Source organism: Eleutherodactylus coqui, chromosome 3 (assembly GCF_035609145.1).
Source record: "Eleutherodactylus coqui strain aEleCoq1 chromosome 3, aEleCoq1.hap1, whole genome shotgun sequence".
NCBI classification, from domain to species: Eukaryota; Metazoa; Chordata; class Amphibia; order Anura; family Eleutherodactylidae; genus Eleutherodactylus; species Eleutherodactylus coqui.
In genome coordinates this window covers 290,418,469-290,432,836 of record NC_089839.1, presented here as the reverse complement: position 1 = coordinate 290,432,836, position 14,368 = coordinate 290,418,469, and the positions used below count along the sequence as shown (strand labels likewise).

The following is a 14,368-nucleotide window of genomic DNA, read 5'->3' as shown; positions in this document are numbered from 1 at the left end:
TAGCCCCAAATTCTTCATCCCCTTGTGAATCTACCACCCAAGTTGCAGTTCTGTCCCTGTTCTATTTACTTGAGGGGGTAGTGTGCGACTTTTTGTTGTGCAGCAGCGATGCACCTACAGCGCATAAATGGTTAACACTTCACTGGGAATTCTACTGCAAAAACTGCAGTGCAGCACTGAGAATGGAGAAAACAATCAGACGGGGGCGTGGCATATAAGTCACTGACAACACCGCGGCGCTAGGACCCGGCTGCCAGATATAAGATGAAGACCAGCCTCGATTACGTCATCGCAGCTGACCTACTGGCTTCTGTGATGTGATTCGCCGGCGCAGAAGGAAGTCCGGCCCTTTCATCGGAGTAGATGGTTGCCGGGGCAACAGAACGCTGGCCTGGATCTCATCGTGGAGGAACAGCAGGTAACTCTAATCGCTGCCATCGTTAGAATAGCCAGCAGGGGGTTAAATAATGATAAGGCCGGAGATATAAGCAATCCTGAGCTGCCATGGTAACCAGTATGTATCTATCTGTAGAAGTGATACATTGTAGCAACCAATGTCTGTAATGTATGTATCCTTTTCTGATACGGTGGTCTGCAGCCTCTTTAGCTCTTGCAAAACTACAGCTCCCAAAATGCCCCCACAGCCACATAAGATGCTGGGAGTTGTAGTTTTGCCCAAGCAGAAGAGGGCCACCAGCCTGATACAATGTAGCAACATACAAATTGTTACAAAGAATCAAAGGTATATTTGCTGCAATGTTCATTCCTTCACTTGGGATGAGAAACTAAGCTGGGACAGTGCTGCCTAGAATGGTCTTTCCTTCATCCCGTTCACTTCTATGGGTGACAGCATGGCAAGTCAGTGGTAAGGCGGCGTTACAATGAAACCAATGGGACCACAGAGGAAAACAAAGCCGTTGTCATGAGTGACGACATTGAAGCCTCCTTCCTGTTTTCTCACTAATGACAGTGTTATGAAGAAATGGAAATTGTGCAGTCTCCTAAAACTGAAGGGGGGGGGGGGGGGGGAGAATGAGCGGCTCAAATTGCAAGAAAGTACCGTCACATACTGACACTGGGCGTTGTACGCCTCAAGTAGATGTAAGGCGTAGTCATCATTACACTGTTGGGTTGCTCCAAGAATAATCCATGACGTCATAGAGTGAATCATGTGACCTGCTATAGCGCTCGTGCTCCAGCAGATGCAATGATGAACAAAGTGATCACCAGCAGCCAAATCACATCATGTGACTAGAAGCTTGAAGCAGATGTAGGACGGGTCCACTTCTGCTCTGCAGCTTTCGTTTGGTGGATCCGTTGCAGATCCTGCACAAAATACACATAATACATCATATCTGATTAGTCTTTCCCCTGATGTCTTCAGGGCTCATTCACAAGGGCGCTGTCAGCCCGCAGTGTAGCCGCATGCAAAGATCACGGCTATACTGCACTAAAGTCGGGTGCATGGGTTAATTCCAGTTACTTGAATTAGCCCGAGGTGTGTGCTGCGTGCTTTCCAGCTAGATGCAACCTTGCAGTCGCATGTCCTATCTTTGTTAGGTGCGCTAATTTAGCACGTCTAACATCTTCTCATGCGAATGCTTCTATAGGAGACCATTGGTTCCTATTAAAGCACTTTCTGCGCACTGCTATACTGCGCGCAGACAGCGCTCGTCTGAACGAGGCCTAAGATAGCGAACCACACGAAGATAGCCCCCATACATATAAGCTATCTTGACTGGGCCCTATTTACCCCTAACACTGAAGGTCCAGTGCCTAGGGCGGCTCCTTCCATGAGGCATATATCTATATTACTCCTCAAATGCACACCATTCGCAACCTGATTGGTTGTTTGGATTTACTCATTCCCGGTGATTGGTTATTTGGTTTTCCTGATTCACGGTGATTGGTTGTTTAGGTTGGCTTGTGTAGAAGTGGGGAGTAAAAGGCTAATATGCTTCCAGGAGGTGGCTCCAGGGCACCTACTTTTAAAACAAAAGTTTTCCTTTCGTCTTAACCCCCTCCTCGACGGACTTCCTAGCAAAATTACCAGTGGAGCAGGAGGAGAGGGTTGGCTCGTGGCCACGACGACAGCACATCATCCTGGTACCTTGCAATTCTAATCTCTGCTCCTGTGATCAGCACGGCGTTGCTGCATGGATGCACTGACCAAAGTGTGCACCCTGGATCCTCTTCTCCTAACCTATCCTTTTTGGTTCCTCTGATACTCAGAGGTGCGTGGAAGTAGAGGAGACGGGAGAAGAATCCAGAATGCACACTGCTGTCCCTGCAGCAGCACCATGCTGATCACAGGAGCAGCAATTATAACTTCAAGGTACCGGGATGGTGTGCTGTCAGTGTGGCCGCGAACTACCACGGCGGGGAAAGTGTTAAAACACAGAAAAAAATTGGTTAAAAATCTGGAAAGCCCAGTAAAGTTTGCCACAAAGGGGCCACCATTACTTGGGGAGGGGGTCAGGCTAGAGGCACAGAGGCACCTATCTTAGTGAATGTTCACATAGCATTATTTAATACTCTGCGTGTTCCTGTTTGGGGTTCTGTGACGGCTGCAGGAGACAGCGCTGTGATGGAATCTCCAAATGGAGTCATTCACTTGTATTGTGAAATGGGCACCACCTGGGTGTATATTTTACAAGCATTCCATTCATTTTCTTCTAATTTGTATAGAATAATATAGTCAACTGCTCCTTTGGATACTCCAAATAAAACAGAAACTAACGGAAACCTTTTAAAACTGGCATTAAAGTGGTGTCCGTTTCGCTATACAAGTCAATGGCCCTATCCCTTTCCATTCAAGTGTTTAGTCACAGTGATTTTTTTTTTCTGCAGCCGTCATGGAACCCCAAACAGAATGATCTAATATGCTTTGTGAACACTCCGTTTCTTAGGGAGGGGTCAGAGTGACAGAGGGTCCACCGTTACTTGGGGAGAGAGTCAGGGGCATAAAGGGACCACCCGTACTTGGAGAGGTGGGGTTAGGTGTGCAGAGGGCCCAGCATTACTTGGAAAGGGTGTCAGTGGCACAGAGAACACAATGTTACTTGGAAAGGAGGTTAGGGGCACAAAGAGACCACATGTACTTGGGAAGGGGACCAGGGCCACAGGGGAAACAATGTTATTTGGTGAGGTGTTCAGGGGCACAGAGGGACCACGTGAACTTGGGAAAGGGGACCAGGGGCACAAAGGGAACAATATTATTTAGTGAAGTGATCAGGGACACAGAGGGACCACCATTAGTTGGGGAGCATATCAGGCACAGAGGGACCACTGTTACTTGAAAAGGAGAGGTCTAAGATACAGAGGGACCACTGTTACTTGGGGACGGGGGCAGGAGAACAGAGGGTCCAAAGTTATTTGGAGAGGGGGTAGGAGGATGGAGTGACCATTGTTACTTGTCAAGGGTCAGCGGCACAGAGGGACCACTGTTAGGCTTTGTTCACACTAGCCCTAGGGCTTTCCGTCACTATTCTATTTTTGCAGCAAAGAAACTGAAATAAAATGGAAATAACATTTCCATTTACCCCACTGATTTTAATTTCAAAAAAGGAAAGGTTTCTGTTTGCTTCCATTCTGTTATGTTTCCTTTTTTTACAGGACAAATAGCGCAGCATTGTTTAGACATTTTTTAGTGATGTCACCCAGTCGTAGAAGGGTGATATATATATATATATATATATATATATATATATATATATATATATATATATATATATATGAGGCGTAACTAAAGGTTTGAGGGCTAAGGTGCAAAAGTTTAGCCCTGCGTTGGGTGAATGCTGTGAGAGGCACTGCAGAAGTCAAGGGAAGGGGACACGTTGCAAAGCCCTTGGTCTGCATGCCGACAGCAGAGTTGCTCTCACTAGGTCCTCTGCTCAGCGCGAGCGGCTTCTCCTGCACGCTAGCGCTTCCTCCCCAACCTCCACTTAGTTTCCTTCCTTGTCTTTTTCTCCACCACTGAGATCATTAGAGGGGAGGAGACTGAGTGGAGGTCCAGGAGGAAGTGCTAGCGTTTAGGAGAAGCCCACTATGCGCAAAGGACCTAGTGAGAGTAATTCAGCTGCCAGTTAGCATTAGTCTTAGTGTGGAAAGGGAGCCCTCCGGGCCCCCCTAGATTAGGGACCAGGTCGCAATTGCGACCCCTGGGACTCCTACAGGTGCGCTACTGTATAATATATACATATATATATTATTGTTGATCTTTTATTGGAAGAACATACAAAATGCAGAATGCTCCATGGTCATCAGAGCCATGTCTGCTATTTTGTTTCTTGTGTTTATTAGTAATTTTCTCGTAATGTGTTTCACAATTTATAGTTTGATTTACAAGCCATTTCCTTACTGCCCTCCAGTGACCTCACCCTAATATTTATAGCAATGTCCGACACAGCAAGAGACAAAGCCGCTCGCCTGCTGAAGAAGAGAGGAAGCGTTTCATCTCTGAGCAGCCATGAAGTCAGACTGCGGGAGAGCCTCAATAAAGCCCGGGAATGCAGAGAGTACGTACATCTGATGGTATTTATTAGGATAGAAGTAGGTGTGGGTACTCTGCCCATTCATGACTATTGGTAAAGATAATACAATTTGAAAACTTGTATGTCCTCAACTATGACACAATTAATCCTGTTGACATTAATCTTCCTTGTAGTTCTATGAGTACAGTGTCTTATATTGATGAACCAGGACATCATGATGACATCACTCGTCCAGCAGTGCAGATGGAAAACACCTACCAGTTAGGTACTGAATATTATTCAAGGACAGCTTGCAATAATACAGCTAATGTAATACTGCCCCATATATGCAAGAATAGAACTACTACAATACTGCCCTATATATACAAGAATATATCTACTATAATACTGCTCCCTACGTACAAGAATATAACTACTATAATACTGTCCCCTATGTACAAGAATATAACTACTATAATACTGCACCCTATGTACAAGAATATAACTACTATAATACTGCACCCTATGTACAAGAATATAACTACTATAATACTGCCCCCTGTGTACAAGGATATAACTACTATAATACTGCTCCCTATGTACAAGAATATAACTACTATAATACTGCCCCCTATGTACAAGAATATAACTACTATAATACTGCTCTCTATGTACAAGAATATAACTACTATAATACTGCCCTCTATGTACAAGAATATAACTACTACAATACTGCCTCCTATGTACAAGAATATGACTACTATAATACTGCTCCCTATGTACAAGAATATAACTACTATAATACTGCCCCCTGTGTACAAGAATATATCTACTATAATACTGCTCCTATGTACAAGAATATAACTACTATAATACTGCTGCTATGTGCAAGAATATAACTACTATAATACTGCCTCCTATGTACAAGGATATAACTACTATAATACTGCCCCCTATGTACAAGAATATAACTACTATAATACTGCCCCCTATGTACAAGAATATAACTACTATAATACTGCTCCTATGTACAAGAATATAACTACTATAATGCTGCCTCCTATGTACAAGAATATAACTACTATAATACTGCCCCCTATGTACAAGAATATAACTACTATAATACTGCCTCCTATGTACAAGAATATAACTACTATAATACTGCCGCCTATGTACAAGAATATAACTACTATAATACTGCCCCTATGTACAAGAATATAACTACTATAATACTGCCACCTATGTACAAGAATATATCTACTATAATACTGCCCCCTATGTACAGGAATATAACTACTATAATACTGCCACCTATGTACAAGAATATATCTACTATAATACTGCCTCCTATGTACAAGAATATAACTACTATAATACTGCCCCCTATGTACAAGAATATAACTACTATAATACTGCTCCTATGTACAAGAATATAACTACTATAATACTGCCGCCTATGTACAAGAATATAACTACTATAATACTGCCCCTATGTACAAGAATATAACTACTATAATACTGCCACCTATGTACAAGAATATATCTACTATAATACTGCCTCCTATGTACAAGAATATAACTACTATAATACTGCCCCTATGCACAATATAACTACTATAATACTGCCACCTATGTACAAGAATATATCTACTATAATACTGCCTCCTATGTACAAGAATATAACTACTATAATACTGCCCCTATGTACAAGAATATAACTACTATAATACTGCCACCTATGTACAAGAATATATCTACTATAATACTGCCTCCTATGTACAAGAATATAACTACTATAATACTGCCCCTATGCACAATATAACTACTATAATACTGCCACCTATGTACAAGAATATATCTACTATAATACTGCCTCCTATGTACAAGAATATAACTACTATAATACTGCCCCTATATACAAGAATATAACTACTATAATACTGCCCCCTATGTACGAGAATATAACTACTATAATACTGCCCCATATGTACAAGAATATAACTACTATAATACTGCCCCCTATGTACAAGAACATAACTACTATAATACTGCCTCTATGTACAAGAATATAATTACTATAATACTGCCTCCTATGTACAAGAATATAACTACTATAATACCGCCCCTATGCACAAGAGTATAACTACTATAATACTGCCCCCTATGTACAAGAATATAATTACTATAATACTGCCCCCTATGTACAAGAGTATAACTACTATAATACTGCCCCCTATCCACAAGAGTATAACTACTATAATACTGCCCCCTATGCACAAGAGTATAACTACTATAATACTGCCCCCTATGTACAAGAACATGGATCTGAACAGAATAGTAGAATTTACCAAGAGTTGCTCTTAAATCAGTAAATAATCACCTTTGTTGCTGCCCCCCCATAATAGGGGTTTTCTGGCCGGTCATGCATTTAATATACTTTAATGGCTTCTTAGGTCCAGCGCGCCGTTTTCCTGTGGCCACAGTGAATAATATATTAAAAGATGTCCTCACAAGTTATCTGCAGGAGGAGAGGTACGAGGCTGACCTCTGCAGACAAATGACAAAGACAATCTCTGAGGTAAGTCATGAAGTGGATCTTCAGATTCTGTGACAGCTGCTGATGGATCTTACTTGTTTATGACTCAAATTACATGGAATAGTTCGACTAATAAGTGAATACGTAAGGTGGCTTCTACAGGAGCGCTGGTGAGCGCTGCTTGCACTCGTGTTCTCCACAATTGCTGGGCTAAACCTGCAAGCGCAGATGTAGCCCAGCAGTTAACACAAGAAGACTTCACAGAAGCGGTTTTATGCAGCTACGTAGCCACATTTTCATGCCCGGCCAAACTATGCAACCATCTGAGGCATTGGATTCCGATGTATTCATTCACATGGGTGAATTAGTGGCATGTAAAAACGGCACACCGTAAAAACAGAACATACACATCCAAAATCGGCTGGCGCTTTTACGCATGGACGGAAAAAATAGTTCTGCAACTATCTTTTCAACCGATATACACTGGCGGCTCCCATAGACTCCTATGAAAGCTGGAAAAAAACGGAGGGGGAGGCAGTTTAGCAGCATCCAACGCCGCGAAAAGCTTACAGGCGCCTCTATTTAGACATTTGAAGTCATTCAGAGGATTTATGTCGAGCGAGGGATTCCCGGGCTGCGGTGTATTCTTTCGCTAAAACATCACTGTGTGAATGGACAAGAAAACGCAAATTAGGCTCGGGATTTGATCACGGAAAATCATCCATTCATGCGGATTAATGTCGCACACAAGCAAACGTCAAACCGCATACGCTCGTGTGAAAGAGCCGTTACACGAGCGTTAACAGTACTCTTGTAGTAGCAGCCTCATACCCTCATACTTGTTAATCATCAGTATGATGACAGAGCTCCACCCCCGTCCCACCCCCCTCCCATTGCAAATAGTGCCGAGGGGCGGAGAGTGAGCGGGAGCTCAGAGCACTGCTCCCGACTCTTCCAGCCTCCTGCAGAGAAGGACAGCGTATATCGGTCAGGCGTGAAAACCCAGCCGCTATCCGGTCATCTGAATAAGCCCTTAGTATTACAGATGAGAGTTGTTACAGTTGTATCCAATTAGACAATCCTCTGTGAGCTGAACAGAACAGCAGCACTAGTGTCTTTCCTGTTGTGATGGTTTGCTACAATATTATCCACGCAGGTAGATTGTATCATTATGGAGTCCAGGATGTTTAGCTCGCAGAAGATTGGCTAGACTGGATACAGAAGGGTTTTAGTAACCAATCTGAATTGATTTGGGCAAGTGACCCCTTTTACTGTTGTCCAGTTGTAAAGTATTGATGGCGGACCAAGAGATCATTGTTAAGGTTCTTTTTATTGGCGACCCGACAAGTGATCCCACTGAAATGGAGAGAGTCAGTGACTCCCTCCAGGTTGATGTGGATAGAAAAGCTAGACGAGATCGGGTACATGGAGGAACTATGTGCCAGAGACGAAATGCGTCTCAACAAATACCTAATGATGTGGAGTGCCTGGACCTCGCAACGAAAGACGGTGGAGATCTCCAACTGGGTCCAAAATGGAGTAATCCCCGCCCCCAGGATTAACATACTTCAAGTTAACTAGAGACAAACAGAATAGATTTGAACGGAAGAATTGACAGGTCAGTCAACCCCTCCCCCCCCCCTCTTTCTCCGACCATTCTTCCCCCCCCCCCCCCCTCTATACTACTTTCTTTACTATTTCTTTACTATATCTTTTCTCTATCTGTTACGCGATTCTAGATTTTATTAGAATATTATTTGTTAATTAGACTATTTACTTATATACCAAGTAGTTAATACTAAATGGCTTAAAGATTATTATTAGGTGTATTGTATTGATTGCAAGCAAGAGCCAGATAGATAGCAGTTAATAACAGTTTATTGTCAAAATACAAAATTGATTTGATGTTGTAATGTGGCCAGAGTTACTGGCCCCTGATGATATAATGCCATATTTCTGTTAAAATGAAAATGAATAAACACATTTTGAACCATAAAGTATTGATGGCTTGTTCTGGGGATAAATCATCAAAAGTAGGTCAAAGGGGATCTGCCACCCAGGAACACCATGGATCTGCTGTTCGCTAGTTTGGTTTACTAAGCTGATTTCTACAGGAAGCAGACAGCTCTGTCCCCACTACAGTGGCCAGGCTTAGTATTGCAGGCCATGTTCCCATTGAAATGAATAGGAACTCTGCCTGTAATACCAAGCCTGGCCACTGCAGTGAGAATGGAGCTCAGTGCTCAAAAGTAGCAGCCCAGTGAACAGCTTATCGTAAGAGGTCAATAGCAGCTGAATCCCACCAATCTACTATTGATGACCTATCCTGAGGTTAGTCCATGATTGACTTACAACTGGATGACCCCTTTAATTAAAGGAGACCGTTTTCTACTATCTATTGTATCTTGTGTCTTTTACAGGTTGTGAAGGCCAGAGTCAAGGATTTGATGATCCCAAGATATAAAATCATTGTTCTTATTTACATCGGACAGCTGAACGATCAGAACATGCGTGTGGGAAGCCGATGTATATGGGACCCAGCTTACGACACCTTCTCATCCTACACGTTCAAGAACAGCTCCCTGTTTGCCCTGGCCAATGTCTATGCTGTATATTATGAGTAGGGGACAGTCGGACAATGTGCCTCGTCAGGGTTTCCTTTGGCTTGAGGTTTCTCATCGGCTACACAGACACAAATTTCCTACAACTACACTAGATCAGGTTCAGTTTTAAAGAGCATTCGCCTCTTATCAGAAAGTCACCAGTAACGTGAGTCGCCATCTGTCAGATCGTTAAGATATTTTATTCAATTTTTTTTAGTATTTGTTGCTGGGAAAGCTGAGTGATCTGCCATATGGCCCCTATTATGACTGTACCCAGCTTATCCAGACCCTTCAATGACAAATCTTAGCTGTACAGTGTTACATCCTCCTCTCATCTATGGCTTGGGCTATACGGCAACTTTGGTCACACACCTTAGTGTAGTCCTGGCATTTTCTAATAGAAGTCACTGTGACTCGCAAGCAATTAAAATTGTGGCCCGCAGATCACTAAAAACCCAGGAAGGTTGGAATTTTTTACATTTGCAGTCATGTTTTTTTTTTTTTTGAGTGGCAACATGAGCCGTATTGCTTCTATCATGAGATTGCAGGGCTACATCTTTGGTCATGTGGCCAAAGTCGCTGTGTAGCCTTTGCCTATTCTTGCCTATTCTGTGTAGACAGAGCTGCCTTGCAGGAGTCTAGAAAAGCCAAGTGACAACTGCATTGGCTGTCACCCAGCTTTCTAAGAACGGGATAAATGCTAAATATAAATCGTTAACTAATCGACAGCAGGGAATGTGTCTAGAATCTGATCACGGGGGTTTCTTTAGTTTACAGGTAGGCTTTTTAAAGAGATGGAAAAGTGCGGTCACTTCTGCGCTGACTGTCTGTGTCCAGCATGTGTACCCGCTGGATTTGCATATACTGAGTGTTGAGGTTTTTGTATACAAATATTTATTATGTCATTTTCTGGATGATGGGAAGAAAAATATGAATTTGTATAATTATATATCAGTATAATAAATATGTTTTGCTGCCCTAATTCTACAAAAAGGAACAAAAACATTACCTGAATTTTGCAGTAAAAAGAATGCAGTCCTGTGGCTCACAGCTCTGCTGCGGTGTATTTGTATGTTTCCAGTGAAGTATCATCCTGTCATCTACAGTCGGCTCTACTACCGTGTTTCCCCGAAAATAAGACAGTGTCTTATATTAATTTTTGTTCAAAAAAGGTTTAACTTTTTTACATGTATAGCTGCCTGGACACTATTTAAATTGACTTTTTAAATTAACTGTTAGCAGGGCTTAATTTTGGAGTAGGGCTTATATTTCAAGCATCCTCAAAAATCCTGAAAAATCATTTTGCATCCTTAAAAATCCTGGAAAATCATGCTATGTCTTATTTTCAGGGAAACAGGGTAGCTTTGAATGTGCGATATGCTGGGATTGTAGTGACACTTGGATCTTGAGTTCCTGTCCCCATTAGTTAGCGCTCACAATCTAAATTCCAAATTGACCTAAGTATGTTTTGGGGTGTAAGAGAAAACCAGAGTACCTGGAAGAAACCCAAAAGCCAGTTGTTTTTGGTAGGATTCGACCCCAGTGCTCCAAGGCTACAGTGCTAACCACAGTCAATTGTGCTGCCCCTATAACTCCAAATGACATGCCTATGGAGGGGTTTGGTGCAGATTTTGCATTAGGGCTTATGACCTCCTTACTATGCTCTAGGTATGTGAACTGCTGACTCATGAGGAATAGAGATGAGCGAACGTACTCGGTAAGGGCGATTTCGCAATCGAGCACCGCGATTTTCGAGTACTTCACTACTCGGGTGAAAAGTACTTGGGTGCGCCGGGGGGCGGGGAGAGGCGTGGCGGCGTGGGGGGTAGCAGCGGGGAACAGGGGGGAGCCCTCTCTCTCTCTCCCTCTCCCCCCCACTCCCCGCTGCAACCCCCCGCGCCGCCACGGCGACCCCCGAATTTTTTCGCCCGAGTACGGAAGTACTCGAAAATCGCGGTATTCGGGCAAAAAAGGGGCGTGGCCGAGCACGTTCGCTCATCTCTAATGAGGAACCTTTCTCACCTGTTGGGAGAATGAGGCTTTCAACTTCAGTTCTTCCAGTAGGTGAGGGCCCAACAGGTTAAACATTTGGGCATTTATGAGTACCCCATGAGCAATGAATAAAACAGGAATATCCTTGACCTTCACCTTATACTGACTTTTTTTTATTGTCTGCGATCAGCTTTTTGATTCTGTAGAGACAAAGATGTATGATTTGGTGTGGAGTTATTTTGTAGATTTCTCTGCAGATGTGTGGACTTAGCATCAAAAGCGGTGTATCCTTATCATCATTAGAAGTGCTGCCCCCTTCTTCCTTGGAACACTGGGGTCCTCGCTTTGAATCTGACCGGAGGCAACTACTCCTTGGAGTCTGTGTATTTTGTGTGGGTGTACTACTCTATAAAAACACACTGATAGGGGGCGATATTGCGGTCAGGCACTCATATGAATGACACTAGTCTGTCCAGCAAGTGTAATCTTTATTAATCATACTCTATGTACACCGCTGTAACCTGAGGTCTTAAAATTCATTTTTAGGCTACTTGCTCACGGGCTGTTATGTGGTCCGCTGTGCGAACCAAAAAATCAGTCCAAACATCGGATGGAAATAGCATCCATTCATTTGAATGGCTGTATGCACACAGGCTTGGGCAATTTTCAGATGAGAATAGCACATGTTGTTCAGCACATTGGACAGCACACAGACAGGATGGGATGTCCGATGTGAGTCCGAGAATCTTGGGCGCAACTTTTACCCGTGTGCAAATAGCCTTAACATGTTCATAAATCATTAGCACCAACACAATGACATCACATGTTCATGGAAACTGGTGGGCAACTATTGATTACTAGCACACCAGCTATACATGTACAGTATATCTACATTCAGCTCTAGCAAAGTGAATTCAACTCCTTCTTTTTGCAGCCGGTATTGCAGCAGGAAGATATCAGCAATTCATTGAGGTCGCGCCTCTCTTGAGCTGGATTCTTCTTTGCCCCCAAGAACTCTTCAGAAGACTCTGTTTCCTGCTGGTCCTTTAGGCGCTGAGACTTTATTTTCTGCACATGATATTCCACCGGTCCCACCAAGTCTTCGTTCACAGTGTGCATAGCAAAGAAGGCTTCTTTGTCTAGAGAAGAGATAGGTGTTACACAGCTTTCCTCATACTCTACATTACTTGTGATTAGATCTTCGATACATTGTACTAGACTGAGCAAAGTTAATAGCAATTGAATACTGATCTGGAATGTGGATTCACTCATGACAGCTATTATTGGTGGGCATGAAACTAATATCTAAACTACATGAATGCTACTGATTCATCCAGGCATGGAAAATGTACCATAAATATGTGACTGTGGGGTTATGACCACTAAGATCTTCACCAATCCACAAAGGGGCCTGAATCCCGTTCTCTGAGGAGAGTCACTCTGTATTGCAATGAACACTCTGAGCAAAACTAATAGACTGTGAAGGACCTGAGAGGGCTGTAACAATTCAGACAGCAGTACTGCTCACCAGACTTGACTTCACTCCAATCAGTTAGGTCTCTGAAATCTGGTGGTGATAGATGATCCCATGTCAGGAGCCGATAATAGCACTAAATTCAAAGTAGAAAAATCCAGCTTTCGATCCAGTTGAAAATATAAAACCAAAGCTTTATTGTATAAGTTCCCAAAGTAGTAAAATCATGACATCCTGGTTAGCCTACTAGTTTCAAAGCACACTGGGCCAGAGTAAGAACCCATTGTGGTTTGAAACTAGTAGGCTAACCATGATGTCCTGATTTTACTACTTTTGGAACTTATGAAATTAAGCTTTAGTTTTATATTTTCACTGGATCGAATGCTGGACTTTTCTACTTGGAATTTAGTGCTATAAGGGCTCCCACCCACTAGCGTTTTTTTCTCCACTGCGCTGCAAGAGTAAGTGAAAACTCTCGCAGAGCAGTGCGAGAAAATCGCTGCGATGTCGCTGCGACAGTCTTTTCAATGGGGCCAGCGGCAGCAGCGCTAGCCCCATTGAAAAGATATGGAGAATGCCGCGGACTTCTGCCACAGCTGAAGGAGTTTCCTTCATCCCCGTGGGGGCCGCGGGGATGAAGGAATCCTCTGCCACAGCTGTCACAGCTGTGGCAGAAGTCCGCGGCATTCTATTCTATTGCTTTCAAAGTGCCGATCCCATTGAAAGCAATAGAATAGAATGCCGCGGACATTGTGACAGCTGTGGCAGAAGTCCGTGGCATTCTCCATATCTTTTCAATGGGGCTAGCGCTGCTGCCGCTGGCCCCATTGAAAAGACTGGCGATGTCGCAGCGATTTTGGGATATCTGCCTGCGTTTTTCTCGCACTGCGATGCGAGACTTTCACTTTAGAATCGCATCGCAGTGCGAGAAAAAAATGCCAGTGGGTGGGAGCCCTTACCTGAGAGGGTTGTACCTGATAAGGGGATTGTCTCTGGTGTTCCTATGAATTCCTATGTCAGGCGTGGTCCCTTCAGACCCCACACTACGAGTAACGCAGTATAAGTAGTTTGCCCAGAGTGTACCCTTAAGACAAGTTGAACCTATCACCAGGTTTAACCCTTCTATACCATTCACACGCTAGTATTAGGCTAGAATAAATAATTCATAACATGTAACTACTAGTAGGAAGCGCCCATCCTAGCACTATGACTGTAATATAAAATACATCCACTTAAATGCAGAGTTAGTTCAAATGATTGCAATCTATATATACGCCGGCCACAAGTTGGT

General features: G+C 43.2%; 1 protein-coding gene across 3 annotated transcripts; it reads left to right on the top strand.

Annotated features, from left to right (window-relative positions):
• The first annotated feature begins 292 nt into the window (after nt 1-292).
• On the top strand, nt 293-10,808 carry DYNLT5 (dynein light chain Tctex-type family member 5). Of its 3 annotated transcripts, none has more exons than XM_066597668.1 (5): nt 293-418; nt 4,371-4,517; nt 4,667-4,758; nt 6,926-7,050; nt 9,429-10,804. In XM_066597668.1, exons 2-5 carry the CDS (start codon nt 4,396-4,398, stop codon nt 9,630-9,632), a joined length of 543 nt encoding a protein of 180 aa, XP_066453765.1. In that variant the 5' UTR covers nt 293-418; nt 4,371-4,395; the 3' UTR covers nt 9,633-10,804. The 3 variants fall into 3 exon arrangements, with proteins under 3 accessions (XP_066453765.1, XP_066453763.1, XP_066453764.1); XM_066597666.1 differs by having other exon boundaries at nt 330-418; nt 4,394-4,517; nt 9,429-10,808; XM_066597667.1 differs by lacking the exon at nt 293-418 and adding an exon at nt 490-514 and having other exon boundaries at nt 4,394-4,517; nt 9,429-10,807.
• The last annotated feature ends 3,560 nt before the right edge of the window (nt 10,809-14,368 follow it).